This window comes from Manis pentadactyla, chromosome 14, assembly GCF_030020395.1.
Source record: "Manis pentadactyla isolate mManPen7 chromosome 14, mManPen7.hap1, whole genome shotgun sequence".
Classification (NCBI taxonomy): domain Eukaryota; kingdom Metazoa; phylum Chordata; class Mammalia; order Pholidota; family Manidae; genus Manis; species Manis pentadactyla.
In genome coordinates, this window is record NC_080032.1 from 2,880,189 (window position 1) to 2,901,333 (window position 21,145).

Below are 21,145 nucleotides of genomic sequence, written 5' to 3' on the forward strand. Positions count from 1 at the left end.
GAAAGGGGTGTTTTCTGATTTCTGACTGCCCTTCCCAGGAGAGGGATAAAGCCCTCGGAACAACCATTTCACATGTGTCAGTACATTAACCAGAGACCTACAGCTAAGTAAGCGACAGCTGTCTTTTAGATTCACAATTCCAACGTATCAGGATGGCCAAGGGTGCAAGCGCCACTGTTCCCTTAGGCAGAAAGGCCCTGCGGTCCCCATGACTTCAAGCGCTGCTGGGCCTGTGCCCCGAGGCCCAAGGCCGCCAGGAAGCCTTGGTTTGGCTTTTAAAACAAGAACAGCTTCCTTTGGAGGTACATCCTCGGAGAGACCAAGGACACAAGGTTGAAGCAGGACACGGCACCCGGCACCCGGGCAGGTCAGACAGGACAGGGCCCAGCCAGGAGGTGGGCTACTGCACAGCACCCCTGGTAGGTGTGAAAGGCAAACAGCCAAGGAAAATGTGCACATGGCCCTTGGGGCCCTGTCCTTACCTGCTTCTCTCCTGCTGGGGGGTGAGGGTGGGGCAGCTGTAGTCCTCAGAGCCCTGGAGGCTCCCCAGGACTGCCATCATCATGACAGTGACCACGTGCTTTAAAAAGCCTGCCAGCACATGGAAAACCCTCCTCTCCTACTCAGGGTGTCTACAGATGACCTGTTCTACGAGACAGTCCCCCAAACGGCATTAACACAGCTGCATTCTTGCAAAGTCCCTTTACTTAAAGTCAACACAGGTGTCCAAAACCCCACCCAGATGGAGAAGCCAGGAGAGAGCAGATGGGTCCATTTTCTCCAAGGATGGTAGTAGGGTAGCCGCCAGGGGTGGTGGGGCTGTGCCGCGCCTGCAAACTGCACCACCCACTATGCACTCTGGGACTGGCCTTTCTCTCCACGAGGCTGGGGGCTGACCAAAGACAGCCTTGACCAGAGCCTGGAGACCCACTGGGTGTGCCAGTGGCAGTAAGGTCCTCTGGTGGTCTTCTCTCCTCCAAACAGAAAAAAAAGAAAAGCCCACCTACCCCTCTTGCCCCACGGGAGCAGCACAGGTCGCCTTCAGGAGGCAGTGCACCCAGCACCAGCCCCGCCTAACACACCGCGGCCCCCAGCAGCCCAAAGCCCCCTGAGTGAGCGAGGCGGCACTCACCCAATGGGGCCGGCGCACACACGGTCCTGCCCTCCGCACAGGTTTCAAATGTGTTGTTTATTCACTATTTCTGATGACTATAAATAAGTGTTTCCACTATGGAAAAGAAAGTCAGCAACAGTGCATTCTCACGCCTGGGGAGCGGGCTCACTGAAGTCATCTTCAACAGGCAGAGACTCAGAAAAAAACAACCTGCATGTTGGAATTCAGTTCTTTATATAAAGTCCCTTGTAAAAACAAAACAGAATAAAAACAAACTAAAAAGACGGGGGCAGGGCAAAATTTAAAAAAAGAAAACGGGAGAGAATGGAAGGAAAAGAAAAGAAGGGTAAGATGACTTATTGCTTCTCTCCAGCTCTCTCCGTGGGCTTCTCGCCTTCGGACTCCTTGCTCTCCTCCTTCACCGAAAGAGCTTCTAGCTTTTCAGTCACTTTCTCGGTGTTCTTGTTTCTGCCTGATGCTGCTAAAACCCAGGGGATAGTAAAGTAAAAGAGAAGCCCGCCGTTCCCTGCCCCCTTGGCGGCTGGGTGCGCCCACCTCCAGGGACCCCGGGACAGGCTGCTTTTCCTCCTATGCCGGCCAGCCGGCCTCTGGGGTCACCCAAGCAAACACACACTTATGCCTGGGACCTTGATCGGGCTGCTCAGTTATGTCCAGTCTCTTGCTATGACAGCCATCACCGGGCCCCAGGTAGGCACGTGACCACAAGTACCACTCAAAGCCCCTCCTGCCTCTGGGGGGTTCTAATCGGACACCGCGACTCAACTGCCAGCCCGAGTGCCATGAGGCAACGCTGCTGAGCATGAGCTCGGGCCCTGGCTGCCAGCTCACCAGCCAGAGCAGTGTCCCCAGGTGGCTGCATTACCCTAGACACGGCAAGGTGGTCACAGCACCCTGGAATGATTCTGTGGCAGACGGAAAAAACGCCCGGCTGGGGCTGCAGCTGGGCGCAGAGTGAGTCTGCAAGGAAGCCCCCACCCATGGGGCACCCAGTACCTTTTTTTTCTCTCTCTTCAGTCTCTTTCCTGCATTCTTCAAACTTTGTTTTGAATTTCTGTGCATCTGCGGAAAGAAGAGTGGAAACTTCGTGAGAGCACCAGCAGGGAAGGAGCACCTCCTGGCCGACCTGAAGAGCCGTGTTTCACGAGGGCCCAACCCCGTGGCCATTTCTGACCTGGGCCACCTGACGCAGCCCTGGGTTCCCTTTTGCCTGAAATGTGCAAATGACTGTTTCCCAAGCCCCCTGTGAGGCTGCCGAGCCTCCTGGGCCACCCCCTCCATCTGACCCTCTACCACTTCGGCAGAGTGGCACATGGCACAGCGGCCTCTGGCCTCCAGTGGGGAGGCATTCTGGTCTCCACTCGCACTGGCGGAGCTGCTGGACAGGTGCTGCTCCCAGAGCAAAGGGAAGCTCACCTAACAAAAGACCTGGCACGGGCCCATCTCCTCCAGGGCCCGCAATGACTGGGGCCAGAAAGGCGCCCATGCAGGGCAGGTCAGCCTGGGCCTGTGGCTCTCGGCACAGCCCTGCTGGTACCTAGGGAGCTCTGAGGGGGCATGTCTGCCAGCCTCCTCTGAAGTTTAGAAGTCTGGGTGTGGCCTCAAGGACACAAGGCTCGGCTGCACTTGGACCCCTTCCCCAAGGGGCTGCCAGCCAACAGGGCAGGAACAGTTCCTAACACGTGCTTCCCAGTTACTATGGATTCTCCCTAAAAAGCGAGGGTATCTGTGATTAAACAACTGCATCAGGCACGGCGGCTGCAGTCAGGCTGGTCCCAGGGCCCACTTGCCCTCCTGCTTACTTTCTGCGTTTAGGAAACGGATGGCCAGCAGCTCCGGCTTGGGGCACTCATCGGCAAAGTCGGCGTGGGTGTTCCAGACCCAGGCACGGTCGCTGCCCGCGTTCGGCTTCAGCTCCATCATCGGCGTGACTGGAGGAGAGGAGCCCCATCAGGACGGCGCTGACCACCGTGACTGCGAGGCCAGCAACCTCCCCCCACCGCAGAAGGTCCTGGCTGCCAACCCAAGGTCCCACTTTGGGCAAAACCAAGCCTAGACAAAGTTCTGCAGGATATAGATTTTTATCCAAACCTCTTTGAAAACGCCTCACATTCACTTAAAACCAGGCCTGTCCTCAATCTGGCAACAGGGTGGCCTGCTCCCTGACCATGAGGACACTTCAAGAGCCTCCACTCCCAATCACGGAAGGGCTCCAGTGCCAACGTGGCTGCTCAGGCCCCAGGCAAACGAGGGGTACAGGCTGAGTGGGCCTGAGCCTTCCTGTGGCAAGCGCCTCATGTGGCTGCATCCATGCTCAGCCACACCATGAGGGACGTGGCCCACTGGAAGGTGGGGAGGCAGTGGAGAAGCAGAAGCAGGAAGTGGGGCAATCACCTAGGAGGGCATGTGGCCAACCACTCTCAGCCTTGCACTGCCCAGGGAGACCCAGGGGATGAGACCGCTAGAAGTGGACACTGAGGGCCTCATGACATGCGTGCACATCATGGAAAACAGAGCCAGGGCCTGGATGGAGTAAGTACACCCATCCCCATGGCCTCAAGCTCTATGAGGACCCAAGAGGAGACAAGGGAGGTGGGCACCCCAAAGGCGCATCCCTGATGCCGTGCCCCCAGTGACCCCCAGCAGAGGTCTCTGGGCACATGGGATGACCCATGCACAGCCCTGGCCACACCTCACCACATGCCCTGAGAGCAGTCACCCACCCTCACTCAGATGCCTGGCGAACCCACACATTGTGCAGGACACAGAGGCGCCACGACCTTCTCTGGCCACCACCCACCCGGCCCACTGAGGGCCTATGGTGTGCACCAGGCCCAGGACCCACTTGCAGCTCACAGCAACCACCCAGTGCCCTGGAGAGGGTCTGGAAGAAGTGCAGGGTGTCAGGAAGACCCCTCCAAGAACAATTAAAATCGGGCTAGAGGATAAGGATCAGGCGAAGCAGCTCCCGAGGAAGCCACTAAGGCTGGGCCATGGGGGCCCTTCCCCTCCCTCAGGGTCTCTGCAAACCCGCCCTGCTTCTACATCACCTACAAGGGCCATTCTGCCCCAGTGCCTGCCAGCGGCCACCCTCCACAGAACCCTCAAGGGTCCGGCCTGCAGGACAGACATTCTGCCCAGAAATACGGACTCAGCACTGGCAAGGGACTGGAGCCCAGGACACACCTGCGCCCACACAGCTCTGCAGACAGCCTAGCAGCCAAGGGGCTGACGTGGCAAGGATCCTCCTGTCCCCTCCTCACGACCTAGGCCTCCTGTGGCTTTTCCTGGATGCCCCCACAACCCAGGGCTGGCACATCATGCCAGTCCACAGCCCCCTGCTACCTACTCCCTGTGCAGCTGAGCAGGTGCCTGAGGGTGGGGTAGCCACTTCCTCCCCAAGGGATGCCCTGTGGGGACAGAAACCATAGGATGGGGGCTGCTGCCCAGGGAACCTCTTCCACAGCCTGGAGTGGACGCTCTCCAGTCCCGAGCCCACGCCGTGTCTACCCACGAGGTCTGTCTGCCAGACACCACCCCCTCAGGTGCTCTGAGCTTCTCTGTGGGTCTGCCTTAAGCTCAGAGGCACATCAGAAAACCTCATTTCCCATTTTAAGTTGGAGAAGCACCACAAGTGTGTGCGCCCTCTAACAGCATGCTCCCAGGGTCCCAGTGGAGCCCTCCAAGTGACCTGCCTGCGGCCCAACGCCATCCTGCTGTGGAGGGCTGGGACTCAGAGTGAAACACTCCCAAGAGGCCACCTACTGTAGTGATTGGCGCATATCTTCAAGGTCTTGTCCCTCCGCATGAGGAGGCGGATGGTCCCTTTCTCCTTATGCTTCAGGAGCTTGACATCGCCAGTGCCTCGTTCCTTCCACTCAGGGAGATCATTCTCTGAAGCAAATCGGAATAGCTTTGCCCGCCTTCAAGAAAAGCCATTGAGTGAGAGCACAGATGTGCACATAGAGGAACAAGACATACGTCTGCGTGGGGAGAACACCTGCTTTCTGCGCACTGAACAAGGTTCTGCCTCTGCCGGGTCAATAAGGCCCTTTATCTTTGCACTTCAAGAACTGTCAGTCAAAACATTACTGGGAGAGCAAGACGGCCCAGCAAATTCCCAGTTTTTACTTCACAAGAAAAGACTTCTATAGTCACAGCTTCTTCCAACAGAGAGGCCCTCAGCAAAGCAGCCCACCTGAGCATGCCGGGCATGCCAGCCATCACTGGGGCCTCCCAGGGTCCCGCAGGGCCAGCCTGGAGCCCACGGAGGCCGAGGCCCCTGCCCTCACAGGCCAGCCCTTCGGTCAGCCACAAGATGGCCCCTGTGCTGCCCTGGCCTCCAAACCAGAGTGGGCTCAGGCCACCAGGCCGTAGCCCAACTTCCCACCTTCCTGCTCAGAGCTCCTCAGGCTGAGCCCAGGCACAGCCCCCACTCCACAGGCACCGAGGCCCCAGCAGTGAGCCCAGGAGTCCTGCCCACAGGGCCCCCTTTCCAGCTAACCAGGCAAGCCATTTGCTTCCCTACATAACCCCAGCTTTGCGGGTCCTTCTCCTGCAGGACTGCTCTCTACCCCAACCTCACCTGTTAAGGGAAATGCTGTCCTCACAAGGACACCCTCAGAGCTTGACCTGGACACCAAGGGCCCAACCTGCTGGCTTCTCTTCCCTCGGAAAGGAACACCTGCCACCCACCATGTGGGCTGTGATGTCATTTCTGGGCAGAGCAAAGACTCAAGAGAACCAGTGTCTTCAGGGAGACACCCACCAGCCTCTGAGAAATCAAAGGGGCGTGTGGCCCTCCTTCCCCAGGCCTTCAGCAGTGGTGGGGAAGGGCTGGCCTCCACTTCCCTCCCCACAGCACAGCACTCAAACCTTAACCTGGCACCTTCGGTAGCACTTGAAGCGGGGAGTTTCATGAGCTTGGGCAAAGAAAACACTACAATCTAATTCTGCTAACTTTGTAGGGGTCCTTAGAGGTGGGGATGGCAAGGACGGGGGTCTGCAGAGATGCAGCCTTGTGGATACAGCAGCAGTGACAGGTCACTGATAAGTCCCTGCCCACTTCAAAGCACTGGCCATGGGGCCGCCAGGGCACCCACTACAAAGTTATCAAATGAGTGGATTCTAACAGCAGTCTTGGTTTCCAAACCCTTTCCTCGGCCTCGATCCCATCAAAGGTCAGGCCCAATCCTTCATTCCCATTAAAACCGTAACTTCAATCTTATATTAAAGATACCTGTTTCAGGAGCAACAGTAACTTACTTACATTTTAAAAAGCTCCTCTTCATCTTCTTCCAAAGTTTTGATTTCTTGCTCAGGAAGAGAAACTATAGGTTCAAACTGGGGATCATGGTTGGACTCATCTGCGTTCTCGGTGGAGGTGTCATGGTCCTCGTGGGTGTCCTGAGGGAGAAAGCGTGGAGAGGTGAGTCTGTGGGCCTCGAGCGTGGCCCTCACCCAGTACTCACCGGTGCCTGCTGCAGGCACCCCTACTGGTGACTGGCCTCACCTCAAAGCAAGAGATTAAGCGCACAGCCTTCCACACTAGGGAAAGTCCACAGACGCGCAGCACAGGGAGACACTGGACTTCACCTCTCTCCCCAAATGCACCTCTCTGGGCTCCTAACACTCAGCCACCTAGAGGCAGGGTGGCCTGGAAAAGATGCCCTCCTCTCCCTGCCTCAGTTTCTTCAGCTGCAGATGATACTGCCTGGTTAGAATTAAGGGACGCAATGACAGAAAAGGGCCTAAAGGAGTGTTACCCTTAAAGTAAAAAAACAACCTTTCAAGTTTTTATTGGTTGAGAAAAATCTGTGCTCTTGCTTACACTATCAGGGGAAAAAAGTTCCTATGGAACTGTTAGCATTTATACGAAACTCACAATTCCATCAACAAGTTTATCCTGGCTCACAAATTTAAGGAAACAAGTTCAAATAAGCCGTAGCAACGAGCCAGAAAATCCCGATCAAGTTTACAAAACTATAGGGCACAAAGCTTCCTATTTTAGTTTCAAGTCTTACAGAACACGTGGCTTGGTGATGTATAAACCCGTAAGAAAGCCAGAGACTTCACTTCCAGACTCACGCCGAAAAGGCCAATTTATGCCTTCACTACTTTTCTTGGTTGAACAACACACTGCGGCTGTGCCTCGGTCAGCTCACCCGAGCGGACACCCGCAGCCAGCAAAGCAGCCCCCACCCTGGGTCAGTGCGTCCAGGCCCCGTCCGCCCCGCTGGCACGCGATCTTCCGCCGCAGAGGCCTGTGGCGGTTCTAGACGTGAAGACAGAATGAATGAAGTGCTGCGTAGGCGACGGGATGCGCTGCCTTGGTAGGAAGCCCGCAAGTGGGCAGAGCCAGAGGAAACCGCCATCCCCACGCGCCTTAAGTGAGCCCGAGATCCAGGAGCTCGCGAGGCGGGGCCGCCCCACGTCCCGACGGGGCTGTCTGGCCCACCCGGGGCCGCCCCAAGGTCACGCGAGCAGCCCGCAGCCCCTGGGCCGAGCCCGCGCCCCTTGGCACCGAAGGCCTCGGGCCTCGCCACAGCCCCGATCTCGCGCCACGGAGGCTCCGCAGGCGCCGAGCCTGCAGGCCAGCGGGGCTTGGCAGCGCCGCGCGGGCCGCCCACGTGGCGGCCGGTAGCCGCCTCGGTCCCCGGTCCCCGCCCAGTCCCGACCGCACCTTGGCGGCCGCCATGGGGGCGCGGCGGCGGCGGCGGCTCGGCTGGCTCTGTCGTCGCTGGCTCCGCAACCTCTCGGCGACTAGTCGTGACTCCTCTCCGCGTCTGGCGCCGGCGCCTCTCGCTCGCCCGCTCTTCCCTCCGCCCCGCGACCCGAACCTCGACCCCTGACCCTGGCGGCGGGAAACGCGCCGCAATTCAAAACCAGTGCAGCTTTATTGGTTCAGACGGCGGACACTCTCATTGTCCGCCCGCCCCGCACTTCCCGCCAAAACGCGCGCGGCGCATGCCCGGCCTTCCGGCAACCCGGGCAGCGTGCGCTCCCGACGGCCCTCGCGTGTACTTCCGTCAGGCGGCCGCGCGCAACCCTCGAGCTCACGAAAGGGACTTGGTTAGGAGCAGGCGCGTGGCAATGACGTTACCGGAAGCCAGGATGATAGAATCGCACGGATTCCGCTGCCGGCGCTGGCGTACTGGGGAGCGGCGGGCGAGGCGAGCGGCCGGCGTACCCTGGTGCCGGACACCCGAGCCTGAGCACCGAGGGTTCGAGTCCCTCCCACTCCCGGGCGCAGCCGCGGGGCGCGCTCAACAGCGTTGCACCCGCTCTCTGAGCGCCTCCGGGCTGCCGGGCCCAGAACTAGGTGGCAGAGGCGGCGCCCTTAGGGCCCCCTGTCCGGGGAGCGGACGGGACGGACGATGAGTGACAAGCTCCACAACGAAGTAAAGTGAAGAGAAATGCTGGCGGGAGATGTGGGACGGGGTGGGAGGGGATGAAGGCGGCGGCGGGGTAGGAGGCGCCTGGAGGACCCGGGGACGGGGGTGAGAGGGAGAGGAGCCGAGGGCAGAGGCGTTGGGGATGACGAGGGATGAAGGGGATGGGGCTGCGGGTAGGGTGTGCTTCGTGAGGTCTGGGTGTCCTGGGGCGCCCCCGGACCAGCCCCTGCCCGTCCCCACACAGGGCCCCGGGCCCATGGAGGGCTGCGGCCAGGACCCAACCCTGCAGGAGGAGAAGGCGCACTCGGGGGCTGGGGCCGCCGCGGAGCTGGGGTCTCAGCCTGGGCCGTACAGTTACATCAGGGATGACCTGTTCACCTCGGAGATCTTCAAGTTGGAGCTGCAGAACGTGCCACGCCATGCCAGCTTCAGTGACGTCCGGCGCTTCCTGGGCCGCTTTGGCCTACAGCCCCACAAAACCAAACTCTTTGGGCAACCTCCTTGCGCCTTTGTGACCTTCCGCAGCGCCGCCGAGCGGGACAAGGCCTTGCGCGTTCTGCACGGCGCCCTCTGGAAGGGCCGCCCACTCAGCGTGCGCCTGGCCAGGCCCAAGGCTGATCCCATGGCCAGGAAGAGGCGACGCGACGATGAAGGCAGGCCACCTGCCACATGCGTTGCTGATGTAGTAACCCCCCTTTGGACCGTGCCCTATGCGGAGCAGCTTGAGCAGAAGCGGCTGGAGTGTGAGCAGGTGCTGCAGAAGCTCGCCAAGTGAGTGTGGGCATGGATCACCCCCTTGGTGCCAGAGTTCTGTGCAACTCCCCTTGCTCAGCCTGCCGTGTGTGCTGTAGACATGCCCAGGGTCTACACTGTGCTGGGGAGTTAGCCAGTAAGACCCTTGTATTACCAGTGGTGAGGAGGCCCCAACAGAGGGGCCCAGTGCCTGAGGATGAGAGTGGCTGGGGATGGGTGGGGAGGGCAGTGGGCTGAGTCCAACCTGGGCCTGTCTTCCCTACAGGGAAATCGGGAGCACCAACCGTGCCCTGCTGCCCTGGCTGCTCTCACAGAGGCATGAGCACAACAAGGCCTGCTGCCCGTTGGAAGGGGTCAAGCCGTCACCCCAGCAGGTCAGGCCCGGCCGGCATAGCCACGAACCCTCATCCTGTGCTCTCACAGGAGCTCCTCTCACCCACCCTCTCCCATCCCTCCTCTTGCTGTTTGCTCCTGGCACTTGTCGCCTGGCTGTGACTTGTCCGCCTCCTTCTCTGGACCGCCCAGCCCTGGGACCTCTGCCTCGCTTGCTGCCATCTCACAGGCTGCAGTGTTCCCTCCACACATGAGCTGGATGGCCAGGGTAAGGTCAGGCGTGTTTCTCTGCCTTCCTCCACCCTCCCTGCAGACGGAGTATCGCAACAAGTGTGAGTTCCTGGTTGGCGTTGGGGTGGACGGGGAGGACAACACAGTGGGCTTTCGGCTTGGCAAGTACAAGGGTGGGAGCTGTGCCGTGGCAGCCCCCTATGACACCGTGCACATCCCTTGGGCCACCAAGCAGGTGGTGAAGACCTTCCAAGACTTCATTCGGTGAGGACCGGTGGCTGGGTTGTGGGCTTGTATCCTGCCTCGGGGTTCCTGTGGCTGTGGCCCCGCAGGTGTGGCTGGAGGAGAGCAGGGAGGCTGCCAGCCCAGGTCTGGTTGGCAGACGTCGGAGACTAGGGCTTGTGGATCCCGTAGGTCCACCCAGTATTCAGCCTACGACCCAGAGACGTACTCGGGCCACTGGAAGCAGCTGACTGTGCGTACCAGCCGCCGCGGCCAGGCCATGGCTGTTGTCTACTTCCACCCCCAGGTCTCAGGCGGGAGGCCCTGCTGGGGGTGGGTGTCTGGGCCAGGTGGGCCTCGGCACAGCCTCACAAGGCCTTTTCACCGTCTTTTCCAGAAACTGAGCCCAGAGGAGCTGGTGGGACTAAAGGCTTCCCTGGCACAGCATTTCATGATGGGGCCCGGCAAGGCCAGTGGGGTCACCTGCCTCTACTTTGTGGAGGAGGGACAGCGGTGAGGAGCCCAGGTTGGGGTAGGTTGGGTCCCTGCAAGGGCTGGTGACCCTGACGGACCCGCTCCACTGCCCATAGGAAGACCCCCAGCCAAGAGGGCCTGCCTGTGGAGCACGTGGCCGGGCAGCAGTGCATCCACGAGGACCTGCTGGGGCTGGCCTTCCGAATATCCCCTCATGCCTTCTTCCAGGTAGCCCGCATTGCAGGGGCCTTGTGTGTAGGGCCTGCTGCAGGGTTGGGACCAGGGCAGAGACTGGGGCTTAGCTCGCCAAGGTCTGGGGAGGCCGTGCAGACCCAGGAGTCACAAGGTGGGAAGGCAGTCATCCCAGCCCTACTGGAGAACCTGTCTGTGTGTTTGGGTGCAGGGCTCTGGTGGGAGCTCTGGGGGGGTCTTTGACACCTGCTGTTGCTGTGGGGGGTCCCACAGGCACTCAGTAAAGAGGTTTCTGAGTTGGGGAGCAGTGGTGTTGGCCTCAAGTTGCTTCTGAAAGCTGGACACTGGGTGAGGTCGTGTGGGCGAGGGCAGTGTGAGGACCAGGACCATGCCGGGTGCTCAGGCAGTGGGGTGGGGTGGGGTGGGGCAGGGGTGGGAGGGAGCAGGAGACAGGGAGGGAGGGGGATGGGCTGAGGTCTCCAAGTGCCCCAGGAACGCAGGCATTGGGCTTGGGGACTGTGGGAGGGGCGGCTGGGCGGTGAGGCTGCTCTGACTTCTGGGTACTGCCTGCCCACACTCCAGGTGAACACCCTGGCAGCCGAGGTGCTCTACACAGTCATCCAGGACTGGGCCCAGCTGGATGTGGGGAGCACGGTGCTGGACGTGTGCTGCGGCACAGGCACCATCGGCCTAGCCCTGGCCCGGGTGAGACCTCCTGCCAGACAGGCTGCCCTTGCCCCACCCGCCTTCATTGTCACCTGTCTCACAACCCCGTGACCCCCAGGTCCTCCCCCCGCAGGCCCCTTGTGCTCCCCGGGAAGCCCCAGGGCAGGTGGGGTGGGAACTCGTTGGTCTGCCCTCTTCCTCACCTCAGAAGGTAAAGAGAGTGGTGGGGATCGAGCTGTGCCAGGAAGCGGTGGAGGACGCCCGGGCGAATGCCCGAGACAACGGTGAGGGCCGGCATGCCGCACCAGAGGGCGGGCCCTGAGTAGCAGCTGCCCTTGCCGTGTGCCCAGCACGGCACCTGGGAACCAGGGCAGGGGTGGGGTGCTAGAGCTGCTCCCGAGTGGGCCTGCCTGATGGGGCAGGGAAGATCCTGAGGCACCCTGGCCAGGGGCTTCAGATCATCAGGCAGCAGGGTGGGTGCCCAGGGGAGGGTGTCCTGGATCCCTAACAGGGCCGCTGTGCTGTCTCCAGGGTTGAGCAATGTTGAATTCCACTGTGGGAGAGCTGAAGGCCTGGTGCCCGCTGTGGTGAGCAGACTGGCCTCCCAGCAGCTGGTGGCCATCCTGGACCCGCCCCGTGCCGGGCTGCGTGAGTTGCCATTTGTGGGGAGCAGGGGAAGAGAAGGGCAGTGACCTCTGAGTGGCCTCAGGACTGACATCCATTCCCAGCAGGCCCTGCCCCCTCCTTGAGGTAGGGAGCCCTGGGGCCTCTGCTCGAAGTCTGTGCCTCCTCAGATTCCAGAGTGATCCTGGCCATCCGCAGAGCTGAGAACCTCAAGCGCCTCCTGTATGTTTCCTGCAACCCCCGGGCAGCCATGGGCAACTTTGTGGAGTGAGTGTGAGGTGGGGGCCTAGGGTGGACTGGGCCCCACACTGCCCACACCCCCGAGCCCTCTGGCTGACCCATGTGGCTGACATGTTGGAACCCTTTCTACCACAGCCTCTGCAGGGCCCCTTCTAACCGGGTGAGGGGTACTCCCTTCCGGCCGGTCAAGGCTGTGGCTGTGGACCTGTTCCCCCAGACACCACACTGCGAGATGCTCATCCTGTTTGAGAGAGTGGAGCCCCCTGATGGTGCAGGGGCTTTGGGGTCCCAGGACCCTCCAGCCCAGCCCCCACCAGCACCCCCAGAGGACACCCCACAAGAAACCGGGACGCCTCCCTCTTCCTAGGACCCTGGAGGAGGGGCACTAGCCCTTCCAGAATAGGCCCAGGTCCCCTCCCACCCACCCCCAATGCCTTCTGCTACTTCCAGCCAAGAGGCTCTCAGGTGGGGCCCCAGGGACCTGCGGCCTTGCCTTGCTCGAGAGGATGACGAGCCCGCCTCGAACCGCAGCTACGGGGCCCCGTGCCCTGCCTTGCCCTGGGCCACTCAGGCAGCAACTGGAGGAGGACATAAGACCTGGCTACCCAAACCCAGGACCGACACCCATTCTTTTTAGATCAGCTGGGCCAGAATAAACAGTTGGCAAACCACCAGTGTTTGTGACAAGAACTGAGCTTTGGCACCGGGATTCACTGCTCCCTGCTGTAGGTCAAGGGGGCAGCACCAGGAGGGCACCTCAGGCCCCACCCACACCAGGACACATCCAAGTCTGAGCCTCTGGATCCTGCTAGCACCCCACCAGCTCTAGGCATGGCCAGTACTCACTCTGGGGTCAGGGCAGCTCTCCCAGCTTCTACATGGCTGGTGGTCACAGCAGAGCTTCTGTGGGACTGAACATCTTTTATTACACCCTGAGCAGCAGAGATGCAGACCTCACAGCCAACTGTGTGCCTGGGGTGGAGAGACCCCCCCAACCCAGCCCTGGGCTTGGCCCGGCCCCAGCTTCCCCTGCATCTCAGCCTCGCCCCGTCCCCAGCCTGGCTCTAAACCCTGAAGGGAGGCACCGTCCTGGTGGCCACAGATGGAACCAGGGGCTGGGTCCAGACACACCCTGCCTGGTGAGGGGAGCTCCAGGAGGGGCTCTGGCTGCTGTGCCCACACCCACAGCTTCCCACAGACATGAAACACACACCGGGCACTCCCTTTTGGACCATTTCTCTTTATGTGTTCAGTTAAGGTTCATCGCCCTTCCAGCCCCTGCCCATCCCCAACCTGGGACACAAAGGACAAAGAACGCAGTGGCGGCACAGGCTCTCCCTGCTCTCTGCCCCTGTACATGGCTGTGTGCACAACACTCACCCACATGGGACAGAGGAAGGAGGACCATGAGGCCCACCCACCTCCAGTAACACATGTGCATGAAACTTTGGTTCACAGTGCGCACCTGGCTACTTTAAGGGCCAAGTCACGTCAAATGACTACTCACAGCTGCAGACAGGAAGCAAGACAGAAGCAAGTATCTAATTACAGCAATTTGATGTGCGAGTTTTATAAAGGTCAACAGAAGCCAACCTTGGTCACAGGTGGTGAGGAGGGGATACACTGTGGGCAGCCCACTAGACTGACCTGAAAGAGGCACCATCAGCACCACCCACGGGACATGACGGCACAGCCCAGTGCCATGCTCTTGTGTCCAGCTGTGCAGCACTGAACAGGCACTGGGGCAGGGAGCCAGCGGCCAACCACCATCCTACCCTTGGGAACCCAAGGCCCCAAGCACATGCTGTCCCCTGGGACCCCGGGCAGGACCATGTCTACCCTCCCTCCACCTGTCCCAGGGGCCACTTGGGGAGTACAGACCACTAGTCAGAGGAGTGAGCCAGTCATCAGGTCTGGCTGTGCAAGGTGGCTGCCCTTGAAATCCAGTGGGGCTGTTGTCAGGGGGCTGCCCATGTGCTCATGCCAGCTCCAGAGATGCGCCAGTTCGTGATCAAGAATGGATTGCACTGAAGGTCCTCAATTCCTCTTTTCAAATAAGTCCACATGCTAAAATGCATTAATTATTTATATCTGCTACATGATCCCAAATCTATCTTCTACTCTCACTGAAAAAGTTTCTCTCCAAATGCTAAAATACCATAAAAGCTTTAAAAATTGATGGGGGAACAGATGGACTTGACTGTGCAAAAATCCTGAATAAAAAGTTGCCAGAGGCCAGCAGAGGTGAGAGGCCTTGGTGTCCAAGGTGCACCTTTAGGGCATTAAGACTCTCAGAAAAACGGACACACCTCAGCCAGGGCCAGGGCACGCACAGGCGGGCCCTGGCGGAATTCATACACTGGCCAAGTTCACCTACAATCTCTGAAAGAAGTTCTGATGCTAAAATTGTGTCTATTTTAAATAAACAAGTCTGAAACACTCCTTCCTAACTGCTGGAACCTTTCCAGAGAATAGGGAAAACAGGAGGGAGGCCAGAGTGCCAGCGTGCACCTTCTGCCCAAGTTAGCAGTGGCCCACAGGAGCCCTGGGCACAGGGCACCAAGGACACCGTCTTGTGTCATCTGTCATCCAGCCGTCACTTCTCATCTGTGCACATTGTGTACTAAAATTCATGGAAACCTTCATAAAATCAGTCTGCAGCGAGGCTGCACAAGCAGAGGTCCACAGCCAACCCCAAGCGCTTGGCTTCCACCTGTGTGGCAGGGCTGAGGCTGTCCTTGCACACATCCATTTGGACCTGTGGGCAGCCCCCAAGAAGAGCTGTCCCCATGCACTGGAGCCCCAGCCCTCCGGCCCCAGCCCTCAGACAGGAGGCTGCAGGGGAGGAGCTCAGATCGGAGGCCCGAGGCTGCAGACAGTGGCGTCCTCATGCCCAGCCCCGCCACCCCCTCACACGTCCACGGTGCACAGAGGCTCGCCACCGGGCTGGGCAGACGCCATGATGGACATCTTGGGCTTCTTCCGTGTCTCCTCCTGGAAGAACAAAGGTCAGGGATTAGATGATGTGGGAATGTGCAACCTCAGGCAAGAAGCTTCCAAGTGGGACAGGAGGGCAGGGGTGAGTCCAGCAGACCACTGTCAAGCAGCCTGTGGAGTCTGAGGGCACCTGTGGCTCAAGAAGCCAGGCTGGGAGGGTGGGCAGGGCCTGATGAGTAGGCTGGTGGGAGGCAGGAGGCAGGGTGGGAGGGTCTTCCTGGACACCATCGCAGAGCACCACATGCCATTTCCCTGGCCATCAGGATGCATACCCAGAGGTGAGGTCACTGCCACCAGGGACGAGCCACTTGGGTGGTGCTCCCCACCGCAACGCGTCTCCTGGATCGGATTGGCTAGAGATGGCTGACGCCTCCCTCTCAGAGAGAGCTTTATACGGGCTCAGGCTAATACCTCAGCTGAAGAAGGTCCTTAGGTGGGTGGCTGCAGGAAGCTTCACCAGAACCGAGCCCTACCCTGGCTTCACTTTCTGTGAACCACACACCCCTCCTCACAGAACTGCCAACCGCCCGAGGAGGAAGGGGTCCAGGATGGCAGTCTGTCCTGCCAAGGACCCTGACCGAGGGGTCCCGGGCAGCGCGCCATCCCTGCCTTCCAACGGCCAGCATCAAGTGGGAACCCAGGGTCAGCACACAAGAGGCCGGGTCCTTCGAAACCGCAGGCCAAGGCTGCAAGCTCTCCACTCAAAACAGTGATCTGATGCAAGTGTCATGAATGCTGAAACTCAAGGAAAAGCAAGTTGAATCTAAGCTGAGAGTCTGCTGGGAAGCGGGCTTTCCAGGTGCCTGAATGCAGCCTCGGCATGAGGTTGCAGGGACGGGTTCCTGGGTGCTGTCTTTCCCCCCCGGCCGCCAGAGTGACCGTAGCTTGGGGCTACCCCCTCCCGCGGGGCAAGGGCAGAGGGCCCAGAGGCCCGGCCAGTGCGCACCCTCTCCGCGGCCAGCCTCCTCATCTCCTCCTGCAGCTTGCTCAGGATGTGCAGGTTCGGCTTGTTCTTCCTGGCGTACTGCTGCAGCTCCACCACACTCTTGTCGGAGGTCTCCTGGGGAGCAGAGCGCCTGCCCTCAGGGCCGCCGGAGCCTCGCAGGTGCACCGCGGCCAGGAGCCAGCACTACAAGTCGCCACACTAGCCGCCCCTTCCTTGGCCTGTGCCTGGCAGGGTGACACAGCAGCAGGCACGGCAGCTCGCCTGGATACACCCCTCATTCTTAGCAGGCAGAGCCACGGCCTCCTCCCTTCACAGGGCAAAGGCCCCCTGGCACCCAGTTGCCTCCACTGCAGCCCTGTTGTGGTCATCAGTGGGCCACTCACTGTGCCCAGAGTCCTCAGACTGGAGTGGCCAGGATGGCCTTGGCCAGCAGGGACGGCACAGGCATGGGCGTTCATCAGCCCCCGATGCTGAGCCCTCCCTGGGCTGTGACTTGCACAGCAGAACAAGCTGCCCAAGGCTCTTCCTGCCTTTGAGGCCATCTCTGAGGATGCCTCCTGTGCCTTGGGCTGCCAAACTCCACCTGTCCTGCAAAAGTGGGTACGGCTGTAGCTGGGCCTGGACTGGGGCCCTCGTTCTCCAGCTTAAGGAAGGGTCCCCTCAGGAACCAAAGTGGGCCTTCCCTCCGGCCATCTGAGCCAGAGACAATGCACAGAAGTAAAGCACACACATAAAGGCAGAAAGAAGCTTCACCTGCATTGTACTCAAATTTTCTCAATGACAGAATCTGAGATTCCTCTAAGCTCTTTGGGGGCCCAGTGTTACTTCCCTCACGCCAGCATGTCAGGCTCAGGGATGGCCTGAGGCTTCGTGGCATGGTCCTTGGGTCAGCATGTGCAGTCTCCAGCCTCCACACCAACTACCCTTCACTTACTGGGGTTTCGATAACCCAGACCATTTCTATGAACATCAGGGGAAAAGTAAAAAACAAAACACTCACTCCCACCACTTCCCTTCACCCCACAAAGCATGAAAACCTGAGGGTACTGGTTTAAATCTCAAGATGTTGGCAAAACAACAGAAACAAAACAGCCAACATAGACCGTTTAGTTTATGGGAGACTGCGTGTTCACAGCTGCGGAGGGGCCGTGAGTTCACTCTGCTCCCAAGCTTTTGCTTGCACTGGGGCTGGTGACTCTCACCATGCGTGTCTCCTGCCAGGCAGTGGCACTCCAGCCCCTCCCAACATGGACCAGCCTACGGAGTGGTCCGGTTACCTGTTTGACCATCTTGCTGCTTTCCCGGCCATACATGCGCAATAAGGACCCCCAGTTCTTGACATGAGGGTGCAACAGCTGAAGGATTTTCTGAGAGGCTAACTGCTTCCCGACTCTCTTATTCTTACCTGCGAACAGGGAGAGGAAGCCTTAAACACCCAGCCCAGAGCTGGTGCTATCGGTGGGGATGGCAAGCGCTCCCTGCACTGGCACCAGAACCTCACTGCCCCGAGGCCAGGTCCACCCTGACCCTGCTGTGCAGAAGACCCCCCAGAGGCTCTAGAAGGTCAGGATGGGCCTTAGGTCACAGCTTAAGAGGCCTCCCTCCCACCACAACCCCACATTCTAGTCACACAGACAAGCAGCAACGGCAGCAACGCTGTGGCTCAGACCTGGGGCTTTTGGGGGCACCCACAAGGGAGGGGGCTCCACCAGATGCCTAGGAGAGTTTCCAGGGGGTGTGCACGCATAGGATTAGTGGATCCCTGGTAGAAAGGCAGGGCAGGTGCAGAGTGGGTCTAGGGAGCAGCAATTTCTAGAACATAGCTCTAGCCCAGGGCCAAGGGCTGCCACACATCCCACAGGGTCTCCAGCTTGGACAACGGGTCTGTGGCCCCGTGCACCTGCCTAGGAAGACATCTCAGTGGGGACTGGTGTCTGTGGGCCACGGGGCACACCCAGGTCTGGATGTGGTTCTGCAATGTGCCAGGGTCAACATTACCTTCTTATTTACACAGCACTGGTTTTGTGTTTATAGTAGTTACACAAAGTTATCTTCTAAAATAAAGTCACATTTTTTTTAAGTGGCTACTTCAAATACCGAATTGAGTAAAGAGCGCAGGTGATGCACACAGACCAGAGGCAGCAGTGGGTGTGCCACGCAGCAGGCAGGCCTGCTGCCGTGTTGGGGATGCTCCTTCACTTACCACAGGCACTGAGGGCTGGATGGATGCAGCGGTGGCAGGAGGGGGGCACCCGGCCTAGCCCACGTGACCAGCCCGAGCCCCGAAGGCAGGAGAACCACCCCAGGATCCTCAGGCCGACTGGGCCCCAGCTCCCAACAGGAGAGGCTAGTGGACACACCACAGGCATCAGCCACATGCAGAGCCTGGGAGCTAGGCCAGTGCAGTAGCCAAGGACCACAGCACAAAAGCCTAAGGCTCCCAGAGGCCACAGAGCAGGACCGAACCCCCAGGCGTGTCAGAGTGAGAGGACGGCAGGAGGGAGGCAGTCCTTACACCAGCCGCGCACTGTGTGTTTGCCGCACGCCATGACATATTCGCTCTTCTGGTTTTTACCAGGAACCACTTCAAACTTGATGGCTGTGTCACCCATCCCATGGTTCCTTTAGGAGAGACACGGACAACAGGGGGCATCAGCTGAGGAGGACGAAAGGGCTGCTTCCAGAAAGCCCTCTGAAGACGCTGAGACATGGCAGCCTTTCCCCAAACTGCTGCTCAGCTGGAGGGGATTCTCCAAGGACCCCCCCCGCCCGATCCCATGGACCCTGAGTGCCAGGCATGAGGGACTGTGGTGCCCAGGGGGAATGCTCACATGCTCGGCCTCTAGCATCACCCCTGGAGCCAGGACCCCCTGAGGGAGGCCCCTGCCACCTAACTTAGCAGGGGAACAGCCCCAGCCTACCTTTTAAGGCACTCGTGGAGGATCTGATAGGGAGACAACAGTCCAGCCTTGCTGGTCAGCTCATAGACTCGTGAGTCCTCGATACTGATGTGGTTAAAATACTGAAAGACAGAGCGACTGCTCCTGAAAAGCCAGACCAAGTGTGCCCACCTCACGGAGTTGCCCCCGGGCTGTCTGCTTCCCCCCAGAAGCTTCTGGTCCTCTTCACCCCCTCAGAGAGCACGCCGCCCAGCCCCCGCCCAGCCCAGTGCCCTCTGAGACGTGGATGAAGAGCGCGCAGCACCAGTCTGCACAGCTGGCCAGCATGAGACTCTTCTGAACCTGAGTCTGGCAAATTAGTCAAAAATCTAAAGATAAACCTGAGGAGAAAAACTTGAAGATCGTAAGAGAGATTACAGAAGGGCGAAGGTAAGCTGGACAGCAACGCTCCGTGTGGCAGAGGCCAAGCTCCCTGAAGGCTGAAGCTCCTGCAGAGACCAACCCTGTGGGACTGGGAGGGCCTGGCCTGGCTCCCTTCCAGCAACAAGTCGCCCTGGCTCGGAGACCACCAAGTCCTGTGACTGGAGAGCTGAAAGGTTGATGGGCAACCACCCACTGAACCATTTTTGGGGAAGAGGGAAGCTCTGTGCAACAGAGGCAGGCACAACCCAGAGGGCAGCTCTGAACCCAAGCGGCCCTGGGCCTTTGCAGAGCTGCCCTGGACAACGAAGGACGCGGTCTGGCCTCCTCCCCAGGTGCGGCCGTATTAAGTCTCCTGAATCTTCCCTGACAGAGTACCATGGGGTGGCTCAAAACAGAAGCTTACTTCTCAACAATTCTGGAGCCAGAAGTCCGAAATGAAGGTGTCAGCAGGGCCCCATGCCCTGTGAAGCCGCGAGAGGCAGGCCCTTGCTCAGATCTCCTGGGCTCTGGCGGCCCCAGGCTGCCCTGGGCCCCGCAGCTCCACACCCACCTCCACTCCTCAGAAAGCCCACAGAACTGGCCTGGGCGGCAGGGCCCCCTCCTCTGCCCGCTTCAGCGAGAGCGAAGAACCTGCTCTATTTGGTCATTATCTTCTACCAGGTCCCATAGGACATGTCCACGCTCAAGCACCACCTCAGTGAGGGGCAGTTTCCCCCAAAACACCCGGCCCCAGGCCATCCCCGGTGGCTGGCTCGCACTCAGCCTGTGAGGACACAAGAGCAACTGGCAGCCACACAGAGGCTGTGGCCTGCAGGCAGGTGAAGAAGGACCTGCACTCACCACAGCTCCAGGATTCCCCCTGACAAAGCGGAGCCCCCCACCCCCCAGAAGAACTCATGCTTAGAAGCCCAAAGGCACCCGGCAGCCTCTGGGAAAGGCCAACGCCTAGTGGCCACGGCATGTCGCTAATGGTTAAGCCTGTCAGAGCATGTGAGGCCTGAAGCTCAAGAGCACAAAGGGCGGAAGTGACCCACTGACCACAGTACAGAAGCCTGGGGGATCACTGCCCAGCAGGCGCTGTGGTGCTGAGTGGGAGCATCAGACAGCCCAGCATCGGTGAATTCCAGAAGTTAGATAAAACGCAACAATTCTGTGAGAAATGCAAACTCCCCGAATCTCCCTTCTCAGGAAACTGTCCAAGGGAGCTCTAGGGCACACGGCTACCCCAGAGACGACTCCACACATGCACGGGAGAGATGATACTGACTCTCTTCACCTCCAGAGGACGGGCAACTGCTAGCAAGGCTCTGATGTGACCCCGAAGACACACAGGAAGGCCACAGGCCGATGCGCCTCATGAACACAGGGACGAGAATAGAGCATCAGCAAACTGAAAAACCACGGACATATGGAGGAGGGGACACTGGTGTCTAAGGAGGACTTGCCTGGGGAGGTGTTTTTTAAAAAATTCATCAACCTAATTCAGTATATTAACAAATTAAAGAAAAACGTCTCATGTCAATAGATACAGAAAGGACACTTGACAAAATCCAATGGCCTTTATGATAAAAAGTCAGCAGACCAGGAAAAGAAGCATCCTCCCTCAAGCCAATAAAAG

The 21,145-nt window shown here is 59.4% G+C and overlaps 3 protein-coding genes and 1 non-coding gene across 9 annotated transcripts in view; 1 reads left to right on the forward strand and 3 right to left on the reverse strand.

Annotated features, from left to right (window-relative positions):
- Positions 1-1,331: 1,331 nt before the first annotated feature.
- Positions 1,332-8,043, reverse strand: RANBP1 (RAN binding protein 1). 3 transcript variants are annotated; one of them, XM_057492259.1, is made up of 6 exons: positions 7,815-8,043; positions 6,402-6,538; positions 4,898-5,055; positions 2,935-3,063; positions 2,129-2,194; positions 1,332-1,592 (listed from the first exon to the last, which is right to left on the reverse strand). In XM_057492259.1, exons 1-6 carry the CDS (start codon positions 7,827-7,829, stop codon positions 1,471-1,473), a joined length of 627 nt encoding a protein of 208 aa, XP_057348242.1. In that variant the 5' UTR covers positions 7,830-8,043; the 3' UTR covers positions 1,332-1,470. The 3 variants fall into 3 exon arrangements, with proteins under 3 accessions (XP_057348242.1, XP_057348240.1, XP_057348239.1); XM_057492257.1 differs by having other exon boundaries at positions 1,332-1,595; XM_057492256.1 differs by lacking the exon at positions 7,815-8,043 and adding an exon at positions 7,297-7,808.
- Positions 1,971-2,096, reverse strand: LOC130680888 (small nucleolar RNA SNORA77). Its single transcript, XR_008993915.1, has one exon. It is a non-coding gene; the product is annotated as a small nucleolar RNA SNORA77 (small nucleolar RNA).
- Positions 8,044-8,294: 251 nt separating the features above from the next.
- Positions 8,295-14,703, forward strand: TRMT2A (tRNA methyltransferase 2 homolog A). The gene is made up of 12 exons (XM_057492255.1): positions 8,295-8,532; positions 8,771-9,297; positions 9,545-9,653; positions 9,926-10,107; positions 10,258-10,372; positions 10,463-10,578; positions 10,656-10,767; positions 11,314-11,436; positions 11,606-11,681; positions 11,929-12,045; positions 12,192-12,288; positions 12,397-14,703. Exons 1-12 carry the CDS (start codon positions 8,509-8,511, stop codon positions 12,626-12,628), a joined length of 1,830 nt encoding a protein of 609 aa, XP_057348238.1. The 5' UTR covers positions 8,295-8,508; the 3' UTR covers positions 12,629-14,703.
- Positions 13,802-21,145, reverse strand: part of DGCR8 (DGCR8 microprocessor complex subunit) — a 31,979-nt gene continuing 24,635 nt past the window's right edge. For all 4 annotated transcript variants that reach the window (XM_057492254.1, XM_057492251.1, XM_057492252.1 and 1 more), the window contains 5 exons: positions 19,126-19,226; positions 18,720-18,826; positions 17,482-17,609; positions 16,205-16,318; positions 13,802-15,255 (listed from right to left, as the gene is read on the reverse strand). In XM_057492254.1, the coding sequence (XP_057348237.1) occupies positions 15,172-15,255; positions 16,205-16,318; positions 17,482-17,609; positions 18,720-18,826; positions 19,126-19,226 (534 nt within the window). In that variant the 3' untranslated portion in view covers positions 13,802-15,171. The remainder of the gene's footprint in view (positions 15,256-16,204; positions 16,319-17,481; positions 17,610-18,719; positions 18,827-19,125; positions 19,227-21,145) is intronic.

Coding starts and splice junctions, on each gene's coding strand:
- RANBP1 (XM_057492256.1), bottom strand. CDS start 7,506: ATGGCGGTTTCCTCTGGCTCTGCCCACTTGCGGGCTTCCTACCAAGGC. Junction 5,056..6,401: donor GAAGAGGAGCTTTTTAAAAT/GTAAGTAAGTTA, acceptor CTTTTCTTGAAG/GCGGGCAAAGCTATTCCGAT. Junction 3,064..4,897: donor GATATGCGCCAATCACTACA/GTAGGTGGCCTC, acceptor CCTCTCCTCCAG/TCACGCCGATGATGGAGCTG.
- TRMT2A (XM_057492255.1), top strand. CDS start 8,509: ATGAGTGACAAGCTCCACAACGAA. Junction 10,579..10,655: donor TTTGTGGAGGAGGGACAGCG/GTGAGGAGCCCA, acceptor CACTGCCCATAG/GAAGACCCCCAGCCAAGAGG. Junction 10,768..11,313: donor CCCCTCATGCCTTCTTCCAG/GTAGCCCGCATT, acceptor CCCACACTCCAG/GTGAACACCCTGGCAGCCGA.